The sequence below is a fragment of the Haematobia irritans genome, chromosome 4, assembly GCF_050003625.1.
Source record: "Haematobia irritans isolate KBUSLIRL chromosome 4, ASM5000362v1, whole genome shotgun sequence".
Taxonomy (NCBI): domain Eukaryota; kingdom Metazoa; phylum Arthropoda; class Insecta; order Diptera; family Muscidae; genus Haematobia; species Haematobia irritans.
In genome coordinates, this window is record NC_134400.1 from 159,870,464 (window position 1) to 159,888,728 (window position 18,265).

General features: G+C 33.5%; 3 protein-coding genes and 1 long non-coding RNA gene across 4 annotated transcripts; 3 read left to right on the top strand and 1 right to left on the bottom strand.

Moving 5' to 3' along the window:
• Positions 1-290: 290 nt before the first annotated feature.
• Positions 291-4,880, bottom strand: vsg (visgun). The gene is given in 3 exon segments (XM_075306480.1): positions 291-1,969; positions 4,474-4,630; positions 4,730-4,880. Coding segments are annotated over 2 exon segments (753 nt in total). The 5' UTR covers positions 4,541-4,630; positions 4,730-4,880; the 3' UTR covers positions 291-1,283.
• A 2,057-nt stretch (positions 4,881-6,937) lies between these two features.
• LOC142235216 (nudC domain-containing protein 3) lies at positions 6,938-11,101 on the top strand. Its single transcript, XM_075306481.1, has 3 exons — positions 6,938-7,138; positions 8,452-8,966; positions 10,727-11,101. Exons 1-3 carry the CDS (start codon positions 7,029-7,031, stop codon positions 11,014-11,016), a joined length of 915 nt encoding a protein of 304 aa, XP_075162596.1. The 5' UTR covers positions 6,938-7,028; the 3' UTR covers positions 11,017-11,101.
• Positions 11,102-13,354: 2,253 nt separating this feature from the next.
• On the top strand, positions 13,355-14,669 carry RpL8 (ribosomal protein L8). The gene is made up of 3 exons (XM_075303841.1): positions 13,355-13,411; positions 13,653-13,806; positions 13,890-14,669. The coding sequence occupies exons 2-3, from the start codon at positions 13,669-13,671 to the stop codon at positions 14,520-14,522; spliced, it is 771 nt and encodes a 256-aa protein (XP_075159956.1). The 5' UTR covers positions 13,355-13,411; positions 13,653-13,668; the 3' UTR covers positions 14,523-14,669.
• A 2,237-nt stretch (positions 14,670-16,906) lies between these two features.
• LOC142233058 (uncharacterized) lies at positions 16,907-17,938 on the top strand. Its single transcript, XR_012721300.1, has 3 exons — positions 16,907-17,165; positions 17,371-17,501; positions 17,567-17,938. It is a non-coding gene; the product is annotated as an uncharacterized LOC142233058 (long non-coding RNA).
• The last annotated feature ends 327 nt before the right edge of the window (positions 17,939-18,265 follow it).

Below are 18,265 nucleotides of genomic sequence, written 5' to 3' on the forward strand. Positions count from 1 at the left end.
TGACTTTTCTGAGGGTTTCAAAGCTTCTCTAAGTGGTTTCACTGCAATGTGGAACGCCGTTCGGATTCGGCTATAAAAAGGAGGTCCCTTGTCATTGAACTTAACATGGAATCGGGCAGCACCCAGTAATAAGAGAGAAGTTCACCAATGTGGTATCACAATGGTCTGAATAGTCTAAGTGAGCCTGATACATCGGGCTGCCACCTAACCAAAAAATAGTATGAAAATGGAAAAATTTACATTTTATTGAAATTACATCCCATACCCATTAATCGAAATTCGATAAATAATTTAATTCATTCATTCGGATAGTTTTATTTATGAAAATTTCTTAGTGATTGCAATTCAAAAGAGAATGTAGCATGGTAATAAAATAAAGGAAGGTATATATAAAAAGATGAGCGTTTTTATTATTTAAATACATTTTGCTCGTAAATACAAATATGTAGATATGAAACAGGTATACAGATAACGAGTAGAATAAGAACAAACCGTTATATGAGTATACAGTAAAGGAATTTAAAGCGAAATGACACTTTTGATGGACCTTATCAAAGTTTATTATTTGCTCTTATATCCGCGTAATATTATCAAGCAAAGCGTTCTTCTTAAAAAAAAAAATACTTTAGTAGGTGCACACAAGAGAAGTAAAGATGAGAATGAGCGGATATGTTATACGTACGCAATTATCATTATAATAATTTTGCAGCCAGATGAATTGATGCCGAGCTCAATCTTTTACGTGTGTAAATATACGTATGCTGATGAACACAACGTTTATTTCACGATCATTGATATTATAGAATTGGATTTAGTAATGAGTATAGTTTTGGAATAAGCACAAATAATGCATTTTATTACAATTCTTTACATTTCTTACTTTACGAATACAGTCTCAAAATGTTATCTTTTCTTCTGATTATAAACATCTCTTTTTCCATTTCTAGCTGTTTCAATATACTTACAAAAGTTTTTCTTTTTTTTTTCATTAATCTGCTTACAGAATTTTTACATATGTATTCTGTTTTCAGGATTTATATTACTATGTATATTCGATAAAAATACATTGTTAAAGGCATGTGAATATTTCTTAATTATAGGATAAACATATTCTTATTTTGTTTTTTATATAGATCAATAAGAATTCAAACGCTCTGTTTTTAAGTTTAAATTTGCGAAATTTACTAAAAATTCAATTGGTTTTTATTTGCTCTCTTTAATAGGATGTATCGGTCTGTATATCTGCATAGATTTGTTTTTAATTTATATTTAAATATTTAAATTTATGTATACAACAGCCTTTCATGGGCTGGAGATGATTGCCGATTTGTCTGCTGCGTCGGGGGTGGTGGTGGTGGCGACGGTGGAGATCGTAATGGAATTGCCGGAACAAAACGCACTCTTTCGGCATCTGCGTGAGATACGTTAGAAGCACCAGATCCTATTCCAGCATTGCTGGCCGCATTAAAAGCAGACGTGAAAGCAGTGGCGGCTCAAAGTGTATGATAATTTCGCTCATTGCGAGCCTTATAGAATTTGTATGCTACTAAGCCAATAGCTAATAGACCTAAAGTTAATACAATACCACCAATGAAAGATGGACCATCAAAGCGACGACATGGCGGTATTGGTGTTGGAGATGGGGCTGGTGTCGTCGTTGTGGTATTGGGAGATACGGTAGTAATGGGTGGATTTGTAGTAGTTGCTGGAGTTGTAGTAGTTGCTGGAGTTGTAGTAGAAGTTGTAGTACTAGCTGGTGTTGTAGTAGAAGTTGTAGTACTAGCTGGAGTTGTAGTAGTAGTAGCTGGGGTTGTAGTAGTAGTAGCTGGAGTTGTAGTAGTTGTTGTGGATGATGTAGTAGTATTAGGTGGAGTTGTGTCGTCCGGGGTTTGGGTTGTATTTGAAGGTGGTTCATCAATAATTGTGGTTTTTGTGGATGTTGTTTCCTCTGGTAATTCTTTTGCACCTCCTGCTTTTGAATTTGAATAAAAAATTCAAATAGATAATGTTTAACAATGGTAATTTCAGCACATGGTATATTTTTATCAATAAACCCTTATAAATTCGTTTAGACATAAAGTAAAGTTGTATGTCGTACACACAAAAATGCAGGACCTCTTAGGGACATATTAGGGAACTAAATATATCACTAATTACAATAGTTTACGCTGAAAATGTACACTTGATGAGAGGTGACATTTCTTATGTATGTTGATCTGCTGAATTCGAAAATGAAGGTTAAAAATTGTTTTTATGGAACAGTTTTTGAGATATCCCGTTATTTTTAGTTTTTCGGCCCTTTTTCAATAGATCATATCTCGAGCTAGAAATGTCCGATTATATCATTGTTGGTACTTGAATTCAAGGTATTAAGGATGACGAACAAACTTGTATAATTGGATCTGTGATAATATAGGGCAAATTAAAAAAAAATATAGTGTTTTACAATGACCCTTTGCCGCCAGAGAAGTATAAACCATTGCAAAAAAATGTTGTCTCTTCATGTTCGTAAAGATGATACTTTAACGTAAGAAATAAGACCAACTAGAAAAAGATCTCATCAAATGTACATGGAAAAAATTTTGTAATGGAGATAACCGAAAATTGCAATTCGACTTGACAGCCAAATTGCACTCCACGAAAAGTTGACAAATCAATCGCAGTTTTATTGACGCCATGCTTCTGTGGTGGACAAAACACCCATCGTATTATATTTCAATACTCATTCATTTCTCGAAGATCTACCACCTCACAGGTATTGAATCAGTGAGGAATTTATTTTCAATAAATTAAATTTTCAAATTTACTTCTTGACATTGTTTCTAAATTACATTGGCTTTCCAAAATGAATTCCGACATTTGTTTTTCCTTTATGGCGTTACAGTACAGGTCATTTTTAAGGTAACCTTTAAGGGCTCATACATTATCAAGACATATTAGCACATATTAGTTGTGTTCCTTTACTTGACATTGTTCTGAGCTAGATGTATGGTAGTTGAGGCTTTTTCCCCGGATTTTTTCCATTACCGGGAAAGCGGATTTTTTTTCTCGAATTTCCCAGGATCCCGCTCATGGGAAAGCCCTATTTGATATGATATATCTTTTAGACATTTTAACAAATTAGAAATCGCCTAAAGCTGCGGTTCTAAGGCGCTGTTTGGAAATGTCCATTCACGTCGATGGTAAACTCATTTTGGAACAGAAAACAGTAAAATACCTGGGAGCTTATTTGTCATACAACCTTTCTTGGGACAAGCATATTGAGATGATAAAATCTAAAGTATCCAAGGCAACAGGGATCTTGCGAAAATTCAAAAGCAAATTATCAACAGATACGAAGCTACTAGTATATTACGCTTTGATACATTGTCATCTTGTCTACGCCACTACTATTTATGGATATAAAAAGTGTTATGCTATTAAATCCCTACAGTCAGCACAAAATCAAGCTTTAAAATGTGTGTACAATTTGCCAAAGGATTACTCTACAGCACTGCTCTTTAAAAACTATGCAAAAACTGTGCTCCCCATAAGAGGAATATACAAACAGCACATTTTAGTTGCTATGTTTAAAAATTTGAGAACCAATAACCCATGCTTCAATTTCAACTGTAATAATGATGTCTGCCATATGCGTACTAGGCAATATGGTAACTTGATGTCAGCCCGATGTAGAACCGAACTAACAAAACAGAGAATTGAATATGCTGGACCTCATGAATTTAATGAACTACCACAGACTCTTAGAGACACTGCTAGAATTTCTGTATTTAAAACCCAATTGAAACAGTATCTCTTTGGGAGAATTGAAACGTTACTTTAAAAAAAAAACAAAACATAATTTTTTATCTTTATATTTAAATGAATAATTTTAAAATATTTATGAATTGTAATAAGAAACTTGCCAACTAGTCTCTACTAAAGCCTTTATGGCGCAGAGACGAACATATCTTTGTAAATATTGAATTATTGAAATAAATAAATACAAAAAAAAAAAAAAAAATCGAACAATGTATATTATGTTAACCTGTTGCAACAGCCAAAAAATCATACCAAAAGATGAAATATTTTCTAATAAAAAATACAAAAGAAATTTCACAATTGTTAAGACAGTCTATCCCGATGTTCTATATCCTCGGACTTGGAAAGAACATATCGTAATGTGGAAATAACACGATCATAGATAGGGAAGAGCAACCGTTAGAACCCACCCGTTAGAATCTGAGTTAGAGCCCACGGATATGGACTTGGAACCATATTAAAATATTTTTTACTTAAATTATTTTATTTTCATAGAGTTTATTTTTGGGCTAGTGAGGCGGCTTGCTTACTGATATAAGTCGTGTATATCATAAAACAATAAAAATATTGTTCTTCCCCGTGGTAGAAATTTTGTTAATAAAATTGTACTCATGTATTTCGCAAATACTAAGACAAAACCTCAAAAGCTAATGGACGTAAATTGATACATACCTTCACAATGCAAGGGGGCGATAAAGAGTCCCACCAAAAGGAAAACAGCAAAAACTGATGACTTCATTTCTTCGGATGATTTTTCTGCCTTCGAAAAATAGAATATTCTTTTTCCTTCGTAGCTACTATAAATTAAATATAGTTTATCCACTTACACCTACATGAATAGAATTGTGAGAACAGGCAATAAAACTTGCAAATAATGTTAAATGTAGCCAAATGTTTCTATTTATTCAAGTGACTGTTATAAAGTTACCAGGTAGTATGTACGCCCGCTTTGAGGGCTTTATTTGGAATATTGCGTCTAGAATTAATAAACAAATTCACCTTATCTTATTATCGTTCAACCGATGATGACTGCTGGTTATTTCTTTTCAAATTACATCCTAATTCAAAAGCGTTCCATCGTCCCCCTCACCACTTCAAGTATACGTCTGACCAGACGATGATCATCGATACCAAAGGGCCGATGATTGTGTCTGGTAAGACCATAGACAATAGATGTTATACAGATAGGCCAGTGTCTCTTTAAAAAAAATGTGTCAGTTCCAAAAATTAATTTTCTGACATTTCGTGTTCATTTTTTCGTAAAGGCCGGTATGCACCTCTAACGAAATTTTCGGTAGCAAAAATTTATTTAAGTCTAGAACAAAAAAACAGGGTTGTGTACACAAATTTTAAACCAGCTAATCGCTTTTAAAAATTGTTAATATATGTTCCAAATATTCTTCAAATAAATTGTTTATTATTTACAGACCTTTTAAAACTTTTACGCACACAATGATTGTAATAAATTAAATGCTTGCTGCCAAAATATGCTTTTGACAACCCTGTTATTTTCATTAGAGGTGCGTACCAGCTTACGAAATTGAACGCTACCGAAAATTTCGTTAGCATAAATAGCAATGTATTTCTTATGGGAATGAAATTTTTCGCTAGAGGTGCATACCGGCCTTAAAGAGTCAGTCCCAAATATTATTTTTCGTGCATTTGCTTTTGTGTTGTTCGTAAAGAGCAATGCTGCTCAAAATTAAATTTCGTATTTTCGCGGTTTTGGTCACAATTTTTTGTTCAAATATGAACTTTTAATATATTAATTTATTTATAAATCCTCGGGTGCATCATAAACGTTCTAATTTTGTGTAAAATTGGCAAACTACAAAATGGAAAACGAAAGAGATTGTAAGCGTGCTCTTATTTTTCTCGTTTATTCTTAATCTTCGGAACTGTCAAACATAGTTTGACACCCATGGCCCATCTATGTATTATAAGGTCTATTGATAAGACGTGTTGGGGTGTAAGTTGTGCGATTGGAGCGCTTTTAATATAAATAATTTACTGAATCATATAACGAAGCCGGTTTAATAAAATTTAACGGCGCTTTGATGTGCAAGGCAGTTGTCGTCCTTCAACCTGCACAGAACTAAGCCGCAGTGAGCCAATCAACGCCGGCGATTCCCAAATATATTAACATACAGCAGTGTTGCCAGGTTTGGGGTTTCCCCCCAAATTTAGGGGTTTTTTACACGTTTAGGGGGATTTTTAGGGGTAACATTTATTTGGGGGGATTTTTGGGGGTAAAAATTATTTTAGACCTTATAAAGTGGAGCAATTCTAAACAAAATTTGGAACAATTCTGGCATGAATTTTGCGAAGAAAAAAAATGAGGGAAGTCAACCCATGTTCTTAAATACAAGCAAGTATGCCATGACATTATGTTTTAAACGCATCTGTTGAAGGGGCATTTTTAATATTTGATACAATTAAAAACAAATTAAGAAATGGTATTGGAAAATTAAATTATTGGTCTCATAATTTCACGCCTACAATTTTGCCGAATAATGTATATATTTACTGAACTTTAATTTTTGTTTATTTTTTATTTCTATTATTTATACTTTATAAGCCGTTGTTTTATTCAATTTGATTTGAACGATTTATACATTGAATTATATTGTTTGGACAGCTTTATATATTGATATACATTATTATACCCATAGAAAAATTACTTTCCTCAGGAACGAAATTTTAGACAAAGATGTTAGATGTTATCTACTGATTTATATTTACTTCCAAAGAAAAGAAATTCTATATATATATATATATATATATATATATATATATATATATATATATATATATATATATATATATATATATATATATATATATATATATATATATATATATATATATATATATATATATATATATATATATATATATATATATATATATATATTTGTGTTAAATTTAATTTAGAAGTGTAACACTGCAGGAGTTTTTTGCGAAATTTGGGACACCTTTTTGAACTGTTTACATTCTTAAATTTTTTGGGGGTTTTTGAAAAAAGTCTAGACCAATTTAGGGGTTTTTTACTTAAGATGTGGGGGAAGAATCAAAAATCACCTGGCAACACTGCGATACAGACATGTTACTTTACGTTACAGAGGAGCGACTAATTAGAACAATTATTTCTTCCAAGGGGCCGAGACAAAAACATCATTGTAAACAACTTTGTGTTCCATCAAGTAGAACAGCCACAGTTGGAAACGATGGAGGAACATGATACTAGACGAATTCACTGCATCTTAAGTGAAATACTTGAAGAAAAGAAGTCATTAACTGGTTTTCTGGATGCTATTTTTGAATTTTTGAGTCAAAAGTAAGTATTATTACTCTGTACTACGGTTTGGATGTATTTTGTTGTTTCCCAATTACTCCGGAGCAATTAGAGGTAAGTTCTTGAACACATCCTAAAACTGTATGCCTCCCCAAGATACTGCGGGACCAAATCTACCCTTGTCTGCCTCGATATCTATTATAGGCGATGGTTAGGAGATCAATAAGAGCGGAACCATTGTACTAAAATTAACTACTTAACTCCCCAATTTGATTATTAAAACCGTATGGGAAATGGATCAACCCGCGGTATGCATGAAGGTGTTCAAATTCCAGTCAAAACGTATGGAATGGCCCGGCCATACGTAAGAGAATATGTTCACGGATATCCAGAGGGCCGTGTCACGGTAACACTGGAATTAGAACGGACAACTATCGGAATTACGAAAAAACAATACCATGTATATTATCTCCACTCGCCAAATGTGATCACGTTGTACTCGTACATGTGTCAGAAAGGATATTAAAATCCTGAGCGACTCCAAAACATCATTCAATCAGGCCATTTTCGACGAAATAATTGCTCCGTGACAAATGCCGGAACTTAAATGAACACGACAGAAATGAAGGACACTGATCCCTACATACTTGTAAAACGAACAAACACAATACTCCACTCCAAAACAAATGGTGAAATATAAGTATCTGATTGGATATACAAATCGAATCACATTACTGAACGTTCCCTAGAGTTTACTCAAGTTATAATTATCACCAATAGTCATATCATTAAAACCACAGACATTCCCAAAATTAAATCGCAAATATTGAGCTTTCACAAGGTCAAGTCAACACGCAACACCACCCAAATTAAATTAACTAAGTCTGTTATATATATATATAATAAGTCCCAAACATCTAACACTCGTCATGAGGGCAATATATTCACCAGCATATGTTAGGTTCACAGTTACCGTTACCGGTCTAAAAGAAAATAATATCAAGAAATCGAAAAAGCTTACGAAATAAAAAACGATAAAGAACACAATCGCCGTGGGTTGAATTGAATTACTTCGTTATTACACATTTGCGCCAAAAAGACAGAGAAATTTATAAAAATAGAGACAAATGGAAGGTTGCCTGAAAACTTCAATTGATCTAATATATTCTTAAAGGGTGCCACACAAATAGGTCCTGAATTTTTATAGGGAAAGTAAACACTCCTGTTATATCGACATTTGCAATTATTAGAATAGACGCGATTAACCGAATTGGCACTATTATTTATACCAAATTAAATTAGAACCCTTAGTTATTAATACCTTACATATATTGTAAATAAAATTTATTTTTTAGAACAGATTTCTACCATATTCAGAGGACAAATGATGATAAACAAGGATTTCCACCGGGAATTAAAGAGGAAATACTTCTTAGTTGTATGCAAAAGTATGAAAACGTAAATTTTTTATTCCCCACGCCTAATGAGGCACCTCCGGCCATAAATGAAATTGAGGTGGAAACGGACGATTGCATTGCTGTAGAACATATTGAACTGAAAGATAAATCGAAAAGCGAAGGCGAGAAGTGTGAACCAAGGACAAAGTTTTCGAAGTGTGATTATAGAAATGGAAATAAGTTCGAAAAATACTGTTGGTCTCAAACTTTAAACGATGTGGAATTATTTCTTCTCCTTCCCATCAATGTTACATCTGCAAAACATGTTAAATTGAATCTTAAATCAAACTTCATATCAATTAAATGTATTAACCCCAGAGAAGAGGAATTATTAGCCGGAGAGACTTGGAGTAAATTTAAGCACAATGATGTAGTGTGGACAATTGCAGATGGACAACTAATTTTGAGTTTTGGTATGCTATATATTATGTATGAATTAGAGGTGTGCGCGTGACACGAAATTTTCGTGACACGCGTGAATAACGTGAGTCGTGAATAAAATCTGAAGCAACTCTCGTGAACGTGCGTGAATGGGACTAAAACAAATATGTCGTGCGTGCGCGTGCGTTAGTAATAAAATCGGTTCGTGAATGTACGTGAATAAAATTTCTGCAAAATCACGCTCCCGAAAAAATCAAGATTTAATTCTTACTCGTATGTTAACTGAAATTGATTTAGCTGTCGAACTATATTCTATTCATGAATTTTGTTACCTTTGCTCATTCCTGGTTGGAAAATGTCGTGAGTCTCTTGAATTTGTCGTGAGTCACGTGAATTGTCGTGAATCGTGCGTGAACGTGAGTCTTTAAAAGTAGTAGTAGCCAGGGATGGAAAATACAATTTTTAAGAAAGTACAAAAAAGGTATTTTTTGAGCGGAAAGGTACTTTTTACTAAATTTCAACAAAAATTTCACTGGAAGATTATTGTCAAGAGACTGAATTTTAAAGAAAATAAAATTTTGAAAAAATTTTCTATATAAATAAAATTTTGCAAAAATTTTCTACAGCCGGCTATCATACAAAAACCTTTTTGTTCGGAAGGTTCAAGTGTGGTTTATTGTTGGGTTTAATGAACTGCCTGAATTTATTCTTATAATTGGTTGATAGTTTTGCTGCAAGTAGGGGATGCTGATGAGGAATGTGGTAATTCCGAAACGTGCGTCCATCCAACCATCTTGCAGTCTATAGGGCTTTGCCCAAATAAATTTGACAAACATTCTTTTCCTCTGTTGGTTAAGCTACACTTGTAGTTTAGTCAATGTATGGTTTTAAGCTGCAATAAAAAAACAACAACAATGCTTAAAGAACAAAACCAACAATAACAAAACAAAACGAAGGGAAATAAAATTTTGCAAAAAAATTCTATAGAAAAAAATTTTGCAAAATTGTTTCTATAGAAATAAAGTTTTGCAAAAATTTCCTATAGAAATAACATTTTTACAAAATTTTCAATTGAAATAAAATTTTGACAAAATTATCTATAAAAATAAAATTTTGCAAAAATTCTATATAGAAATAAAATTTAGACAACATTTTCTACCGAAATAAAAAAATGATAATATAGAATCGCATTCTTTTTTCGACTAAAACATTCTTGAAGTTCAATAAAATCCTGTTTTTGACTATATCTTTTACAAAATCGAGAATTTCTTCCCACATGAACTATTAGCAAATAAGGTTGATAAAGACTTTCTCAAAATATTAAAATATTTTGTCAAAGCTATTGTACCATAAATCTGATTTCGACTCAAAAATGTCTACACAAAAGGTACTAAATCATTCGCGGGGGTACTACGGTACTGACCGGGGTGAAAAAGTATTGAAAAAAGTACTTTAGTACTGCATTTTCCATCCCTGGGAGTAGCGTGCGTGAGTACTGGTTTTCATTTCGTGAATGTGCGTGAGTGGGATTGGTTACCACACGTATCGTGCGTGAGCGTGCGTGAATAAATATTTGACTTTGTGAATGTGCGTGAGTGTGAGTTAAATATCACTCACGCGCACACCTCTAGTATGAATAACAACAAGTGTATTGGGATTAAAAATATGCAAAAATATTTCTAGATTATATAATAACAACAGCAATTTCAAAAAAGTATAATAACCATTTTCGAAATAACTTTGATATAGAATAAGTACAGAAAGTGTGGTAACTCATTTCTCAATTTTGTAGATAAAACAAAACAAGGATGGTGGGACAAGCTGTTACTGCAAGAGCAGTCTATTGATGTTAAAACTTTGGATACGGATAGACCCGTGGAAGAATTCCCAGATGAGACCCAAAAAGTGATCGAGAAAATACAGACGCAGCGGATGTTTGGGTCAGAAGTCGAAGACAGTCATATAAATAACGTTAGTCTAAGTAAGAGTGAACAATTAGCTCGCTTGAAACAAGCTTGGAATGCTGAAAACTCTCCATTTAAAGGTCAGCCATTTGACCCAGCTTCAATACAGTTTAGTTGATATTACAATAATAAGAATGATTGTAAAGAAACATATTCTGTCAGTGCTCATAGCAATAAACGAGTTTAACTTTGCTAAAACTTGACCTATGAAGGTATATTTTATCTCAAGAAGATATGCTTTTAAATTCAAGAGATACAACCATTTCTGTGAATAAAATGTACATAATGCGCCGTCCAGACTATAAGTTTATCCGGACGACAGTACTCGTCTCAAACATATACCAGATGTTGGCCACACAATAAGTTATATCCGACGGCATAATCGATAGTGCTGCTTGTTAATATGATCGATAACACATTTATCGATTATACAATACAAAATTCATGAATTTACTAATGATAAATAATATCTAATTTAAATTATTTAAATAATTTTTTCGTTTGAAAATTTTTTACGTTTTAGGTGTTTATATTTCTTCTTCTGCATTGTTAAGTATGGTCTTCCGTTGTATCTTGTGAATTCTATCACCTTTTTGTCCACCAGTAGAAATACTCAAGTTCTTCTTGAGCATTTCTCCCATTTGGTACTTGAACGGTCATACTCGGTGCGAGTGGCAAGATTATGGAATTCGCTGCCACATCACCTGAAAAATTTTTCAATTAATCCTTCATTATTCAAGCGCAAATTACTTTTATATTTCTCAGACATGGAATGATCTGTCTAGGACCAGAGAATGAAGCCGCCGAGTCGCGCCGCCGATTTTAGCCGTCGCCGACCCGTTTTTAGCAGTCGACGCCGCCGCCGAATATGTCGACTCATCTCGACTCAAATTTAGGCGCCAATTAATCTAAAACATTCATTTATATCAAAAAAATTAATAATATTTGTTATAGTTTTTGCCAAAATTTTGAACTTTCCACCTTCAATCAATTCGTATCAAGTTGCTATAATAGTTTTACAAAAATTTAGCTCAAAAAATTTTAATGAAATGTAAATTTGATTGTATGATTGGTTGTACAACTAATCTCATTACAATTCGGAAAACTTCAAATTGATTTTATAATAGATAATTTTGCGCCGCCGAATAGACAATTTTTTATCGGCTTAGCCATCAAGCCGCCGCCGCCGGAGGGAAAAATTTAGTATCAGCCGCCGCCGACAAAAATGGGTCGGCTTCATTCTCTGTCTAGGACCATCATACTGACAATCGATTTTCTTGCTGTACCAATCTTTTGTATATAATACTTAATTTTTATTAAAAGATTGTGTGCTAGTATAGGTTTAATAGTTAGTTTTAAGTCAATTTTTCCTGAATTGTACTAAATTCTATCAACATGTTGTCCTATAGGGCGTTGGTTGATTAAATAAATGAATAAATAAATAAAATCAAGTACAAAAATGTGTTAAAAATTTGTTTCTTGCACTCTTGAAAATTTGCTTTAACACTAGTCAATTTATCGGCTCCACAGCCTAGATGTAAATTAGCAGTTCTTGGAATGTAAGAATAAATGAATAATATTAGTCCCGCACGAGGTAGACATATACAAATAGACCAAGAGTAGTATTAATGTGGCAAGATCGAATACATATACTGCATTAGTTTCAACCGAAAGGAGTTATTACACTGTGAAAATATTCGTAACTCAAGCGGTAACCCATTCCATCAACGTACAATTCTCACTAGACAAGATTTAGCAAAAATGCATCTGCTAATACGGGGAACAAATAACTGTGGATTCCTTGAAGAGTGAGATATTCTGTCCGGATAAGTTAGGTTAGGTTGGGTGGCAGCCCGATGTATCCGGCTCACTTAGACTATTCAGTCCATTGTGATACCACATTGGTGAACTTCTCTCTTATCACTGAGTGCTGCCCGATTCCATGTTAAGCTCAATGACAAGGGACCTCCTTTTTATAGCCGAGTCCGAACGGCGTTCCACATTGCAGTGAAACCACTTAGAGAAGTTTTGAGACCCTCAGGAATGTCACCAGCATTACTGAGGTGTGATAATCCACCGCTGAAAAACTTTTTGGTGTTCGGTCGAAGCAGGAATCGAACCCACGACCTTGTGTATGCAAGGCGGGCATGCTAACCATTGCACCACGGTGGCTCCCGGATAAACTAATGGTCTGTCCGGATAATCGATTATGTCTTCGCACATAACTTATAATGTGGTCAATATCTTGAATATTTTTGACACGAACACTGTCGTCCGGATAAACTTATATATTGGGCGGTTCATAAAGATTGAATGGAGTTTTTTTATTTATATCTGTTGTGACAGTACGTCTGTCCTGTACATAGGTCACAAAACGCAGGTACGGTACAAACGTACGCGTCCAATAACTTTGTTGTTACAAGAGTTGCCACTTTGTTTATTTATTAAATTTTGACACATGACAGCATTATTTCTTCCTCTTTTTCTTTCTTTTCTTTTTTGGCAGGCTTTTGGTAGGTGCTATACATTGGATCTAAATCTTAAATTATATTAAATATTCTAAGCCATCCATAAAAAAATACCATATAATATAAAAGCAAGTGTACTGGATTAAATTCTGACTGAAATATTTAGAAACTGTTACAATTTCTTTTTCGAAATTTCATAAACAAATATGTATAAACAGAATGCTATGTCAACAACGAACTTGTCGATGTTTTGGTTGTTAATTCTCAACTTTCTGCTTTCATCTAGGAAATAGAAGCCAATAATGGGTCGCGTAATTCGTGCACAACGTAAAGGTGCTGGGTCCGTTTTCAAGGCCCATGTCCACCATCGCAAAGGAGCGGCTAAATTGAGATCTTTGGATTATGCCGAGCGCAATGGATACATTCGCGGAGTTGTCAAGGTAGGAAAAAAATTGATACATCTAAAAATTTCCACCCATACAAACATGTACAAAACTGACAAACATTATTTTTTATGTTTTAGGAAATCATTCACGACCCTGGTCGTGGAGCTCCTTTAGCCGTCATCCACTTCCGTGACCCCTACCGCTACAAGATCCGTAAGGAGCTTCTCATTGCCCCCGAAGGTATGCACACTGGACAGTTCGTCTATTGTGGTCGCAAAGCCACTCTCCAGATTGGAAACGTAATGCCCGTTTCCCAAATGCCTGAAGGTACCATCATTTGCAATTTGGAGGAAAAAACCGGTGATCGTGGCCGTTTGGCACGTACCTCCGGAAACTATGCTACCGTCATTGCCCATAATCCAGACACCAAGAAGACACGTGTGAAGTTGCCATCTGGTGCCAAGAAAGTGGTTCCTTCCGCCAATCGTGCTATGGTTGGTATTGTTGCCGGTGGTGGTCGTATCGACAAACCTATTTTGAAGGCTGGCCGTGCTTACCACAAGTACAAGGTCAAGCGTAACAGTTGGCCAAAGGTTCGTGGTGTTGCTATGAACCCTGTTGAGCATCCTCACGGTGGTGGTAACCATCAACATATTGGTAAAGCCTCGACAGTTAAACGTGGTACCTCTGCTGGTCGCAAAGTCGGTCTCATTGCTGCCCGTCGTACCGGTAGAATTCGTGGTGGTAAGGGCGATACCAAGGATAAGTAGAATGCTAAGTAACTATAAGGATATCAATAGATTTGATATAATCTTCAACAATCGGCATCTGTATTGCCTGGTGCATATTTCCATCTTGATACACCAATGACTACATGTGAATTTTTTAATTGGAATAAAATGCAAGGTTTGAACGGATCTAGAATTTTTGTTTTCTTTCCTAAGAACTGGGACTGGGACAAATTTGTAGCTATGTCAAAATGAAAAAATGATTCAAATTTATTAAACTGGGTTACACAAAATAATGTCATCGTTTGGTTGAAACATAAGTTAAACTATGGGCCATCGTAACACAACAAATACGATATACATATCTCCTCAGAAATCTGAATATTTCTCAAATAAAGGCATATCAGTGAACAAAATATTTACTGCATTTAGGAGCTTTTAAGAAATTTATTTCATCAGGCATCAGCTACTTAAATCAATAAAAGGGGACAGGAATATACATTTCATAGTTTATGAAAACACTTTAGAAGATACTTTAAACCAGGGGTAGTCAACCTTTTTTACTTTTTTTTTTTTGAAAATTTGCCCTTTTCATCGGTATTTTTTGAATCACTTATCACAGATCCAATTATACAGGATTATTCGTCATCTCAATACCTTTCATTTAGGCTCCAACAACGATAGGTTAGGTTAGGTTAAAGTGGCAGCCCGATTAAGATTCAGGCTCACTTATGGCCAGTTTCTCATCCTCCGATTAATTTTAACCGGTGGATAGACCTCCGGTTAGTAAAATTTTTGTATGGGATCAGCGTTTTTATCGACACGATAAATAATAACAAGACAATGAGAAACTGGCCCTTAGACTATTCAGTCCATTCCCAATAAACACAGGACCCAATAAACACAGGATGAGCGTTTTTCAAATGCAACACCTCTTCAGTTTGAGGGTAAATATAATTTTCAACATACATTCAACTTGACTTGAAAAAGCTCATCTTCAATACATCTTCAAGTTGTTTGCGAATTACAACCAATTTGGCAAAATGTTGACGAAAACTTTGAAAATGTGTTGTAGATAATTGGAGAAAACGTTGACAAAACACTACCCTGAAATGCAACGAAAAAACCACATGGTTTTTAATACTACTTTGGACAACAAAGTTCGTGGAAGATATACAAAAATGTGGAAATTTTTTAATAATCAATTGAAATTGCTTATAATAATTGGTAAGTAAAACTAAAACACGAAATGAAAACTTTAAGGAAGTCACTAAACTCAAATCTCTTTGCAGAAGACTAAAATATTTGGATGCTGATTCTTGGACACATTAAGAGGCTGGCCGATGAACAATGGTAGTGGCTTACCGAGAAGAGAAAGTTTCCATAAATCAAAGTGCAACCAAAAAAACTTGGTATTTATGCTTTTCCATATCAACAACTACTGGATGATAATTCGCATCACATCGATAGTTTAATTTACATCGCATCATCGGTTTAATTTGTTATTTTGTGAATTGAAATTGCTGGAAATTTATTCCAATTATCTGGTCATCAAGTTCCTGAAAATTGCCAGTATTTTAATAACAACAATTTTGTAACACCAACGTTCTTGAGGAAATCACGAAGTACGTGGTCAGTTGGAAGAAATACAAATTGGTAAGTCAAAATAAAAAGTGAAATGAAAACATAATGGAAATCACAAAACTCGATTGTTTTGCAGAAAACTAAAATCATTGGATGGTATATTCTTGGAAGATGTTGGCCGATGAAAAACCAATGAAGGAAACAACAAAGAAAAGTTTTCAGAAAACTTACAAAGTGCAACAATTCCTATATCAAGAACTTCTGGATGAAAATGTGCATTACATCAATTTACATCCCGTCATCAGGTTGATATTTTGTGATTTCCTCTTGCTGGAATCTATTCTAACACACAAGCCAGCAAGTTCCTCGATAGTAATTATTTCAAATTGCCAGCATATTAATTAATAGTTATTTGACACCAACATTATGGAGGAAATGGAATTATACGTGTAAAAATGTTTAAGATATTTAAAGTTGTATTCATAGTTTTATTTATTAATACGTTTAATAAGATAATTACATTTTGATTATCATTTTTATATATTATTAATGTTATTTTTAAGATTATTATATTTGTTAACGAAAAAAATAATAAAATTTACAAAATCCCTAGAAATTTAGTATTGACTTTCAGTTAGAACTAGGATTGACTTTCATACAAATTGTGGTTTGAAAGTATTCGCAACAATGCTAATTTTTTATTTTTCTCACGTTGAAAACTGTTTGAGAAATTATTGAGTAGCGGTGCATTTCAATTTGAGGATTACAATTGAGAAATTATTGCTATTGTGTTGAATTTTACTGTTGAGGGTAATGTCTGTTTTTTGTTGAGAACGCGATTTTCTCAACAATTTCTCAACTTGAATATTACCCTAATCCTTTGAAAAAATGTTTGAAAAATTATTGAATTTTAGTATTTTTCAAACGTTTGTGTTTATTGGGGATGAGCGTTTTTCAAATGCAACAACTTTTCAGTTTGAGGGTAAATATAATTTTCAACATAAATTCAACTTGACTTGAAATAGCTCATCTTCAATACATCTTCAAATTATTTGCGAATTACTTCCAATTTGCCAAAATGTTGACGAAATCTTTGAAAAGGTGTTGAAGATAATATGAGAAAACTTTGACAAAACACTACCCTAAAATGCAACGAAAAAACCATGTGGTTTTCAATACTTATTTGTGCAACGAAGTTCGTGGTCATTTGCAAGAAATTAAAAAATGGAAAATTTTAGACAAATAACCAAATAGTTTATAAAAATAGGTAAGTGAAAATAAAAAATTGAATAAAACTTTAAGGAAGTCACTAAATGTATATCTCTTTGCAGAAAACTAAAATTATGGATTCTACGTTCTTGAAAACATTAAAAAGCTGACTGATGAAAAAATGGTGGACAATTAACTGGAACTGCTTCAAATAGTTTATAATAATTGGTACGTCAATATGAAAAATTAAATCAACACTTTAGAGAAGTCACTAAATTTAAATCTCTTTGCAGAAAACTAAAATCTTTGGATGCTACATTCTTGCAAACATTAAGAAGCTGACCAATGAAAAATGAGTGGCTTATCGACAAGAAAAAGTTTCCAGAAACATTACAAGTGCAACCAATTAAAATTGTTAAAAACAACAAATTGTTGAAATCAACAACTTCTGGATGAAAATGTGCATCACATTAATTCATATGCTATTATCAGTTTAGAATGGATATTTTGTGAATTCCTTCTGCTGGAAATCAATTCTAACACGCGGTCCAAATTTCAAATTGCCCGCATGTTAATATATTTTAATGCTGTTTTATGACACCAAAAGGAAGGAAGTCGAATTATCAATGCAAAAGTGTTTACTAATAATGTTTAAGATATTTAAAGTTTTGTTGTTTGTTTTTTTTTTTTTGTTCTTAAATGTTGATATGTTTAATAAGATTATTATTTATCAATTGGTGTTGTAGTGTATTATTATATATTTTATTTTGATGAAAATGAATAAGTTATACAAAATGCATAGAATTTTGGCTTTGACTTTCAATTTGAAGTGAGTATATCATTCATACAAATTTAGGTTGAAAAGTATTTGCAACGATGTTAATTTTGAATTTGACTCGCATCGAAAATTGTTTGACAAATTATTGAGTAGCGATGCATTTCAATTTGAGGATAACACTTGAGATATTATTGCTAATGTGTTGAATTTCACT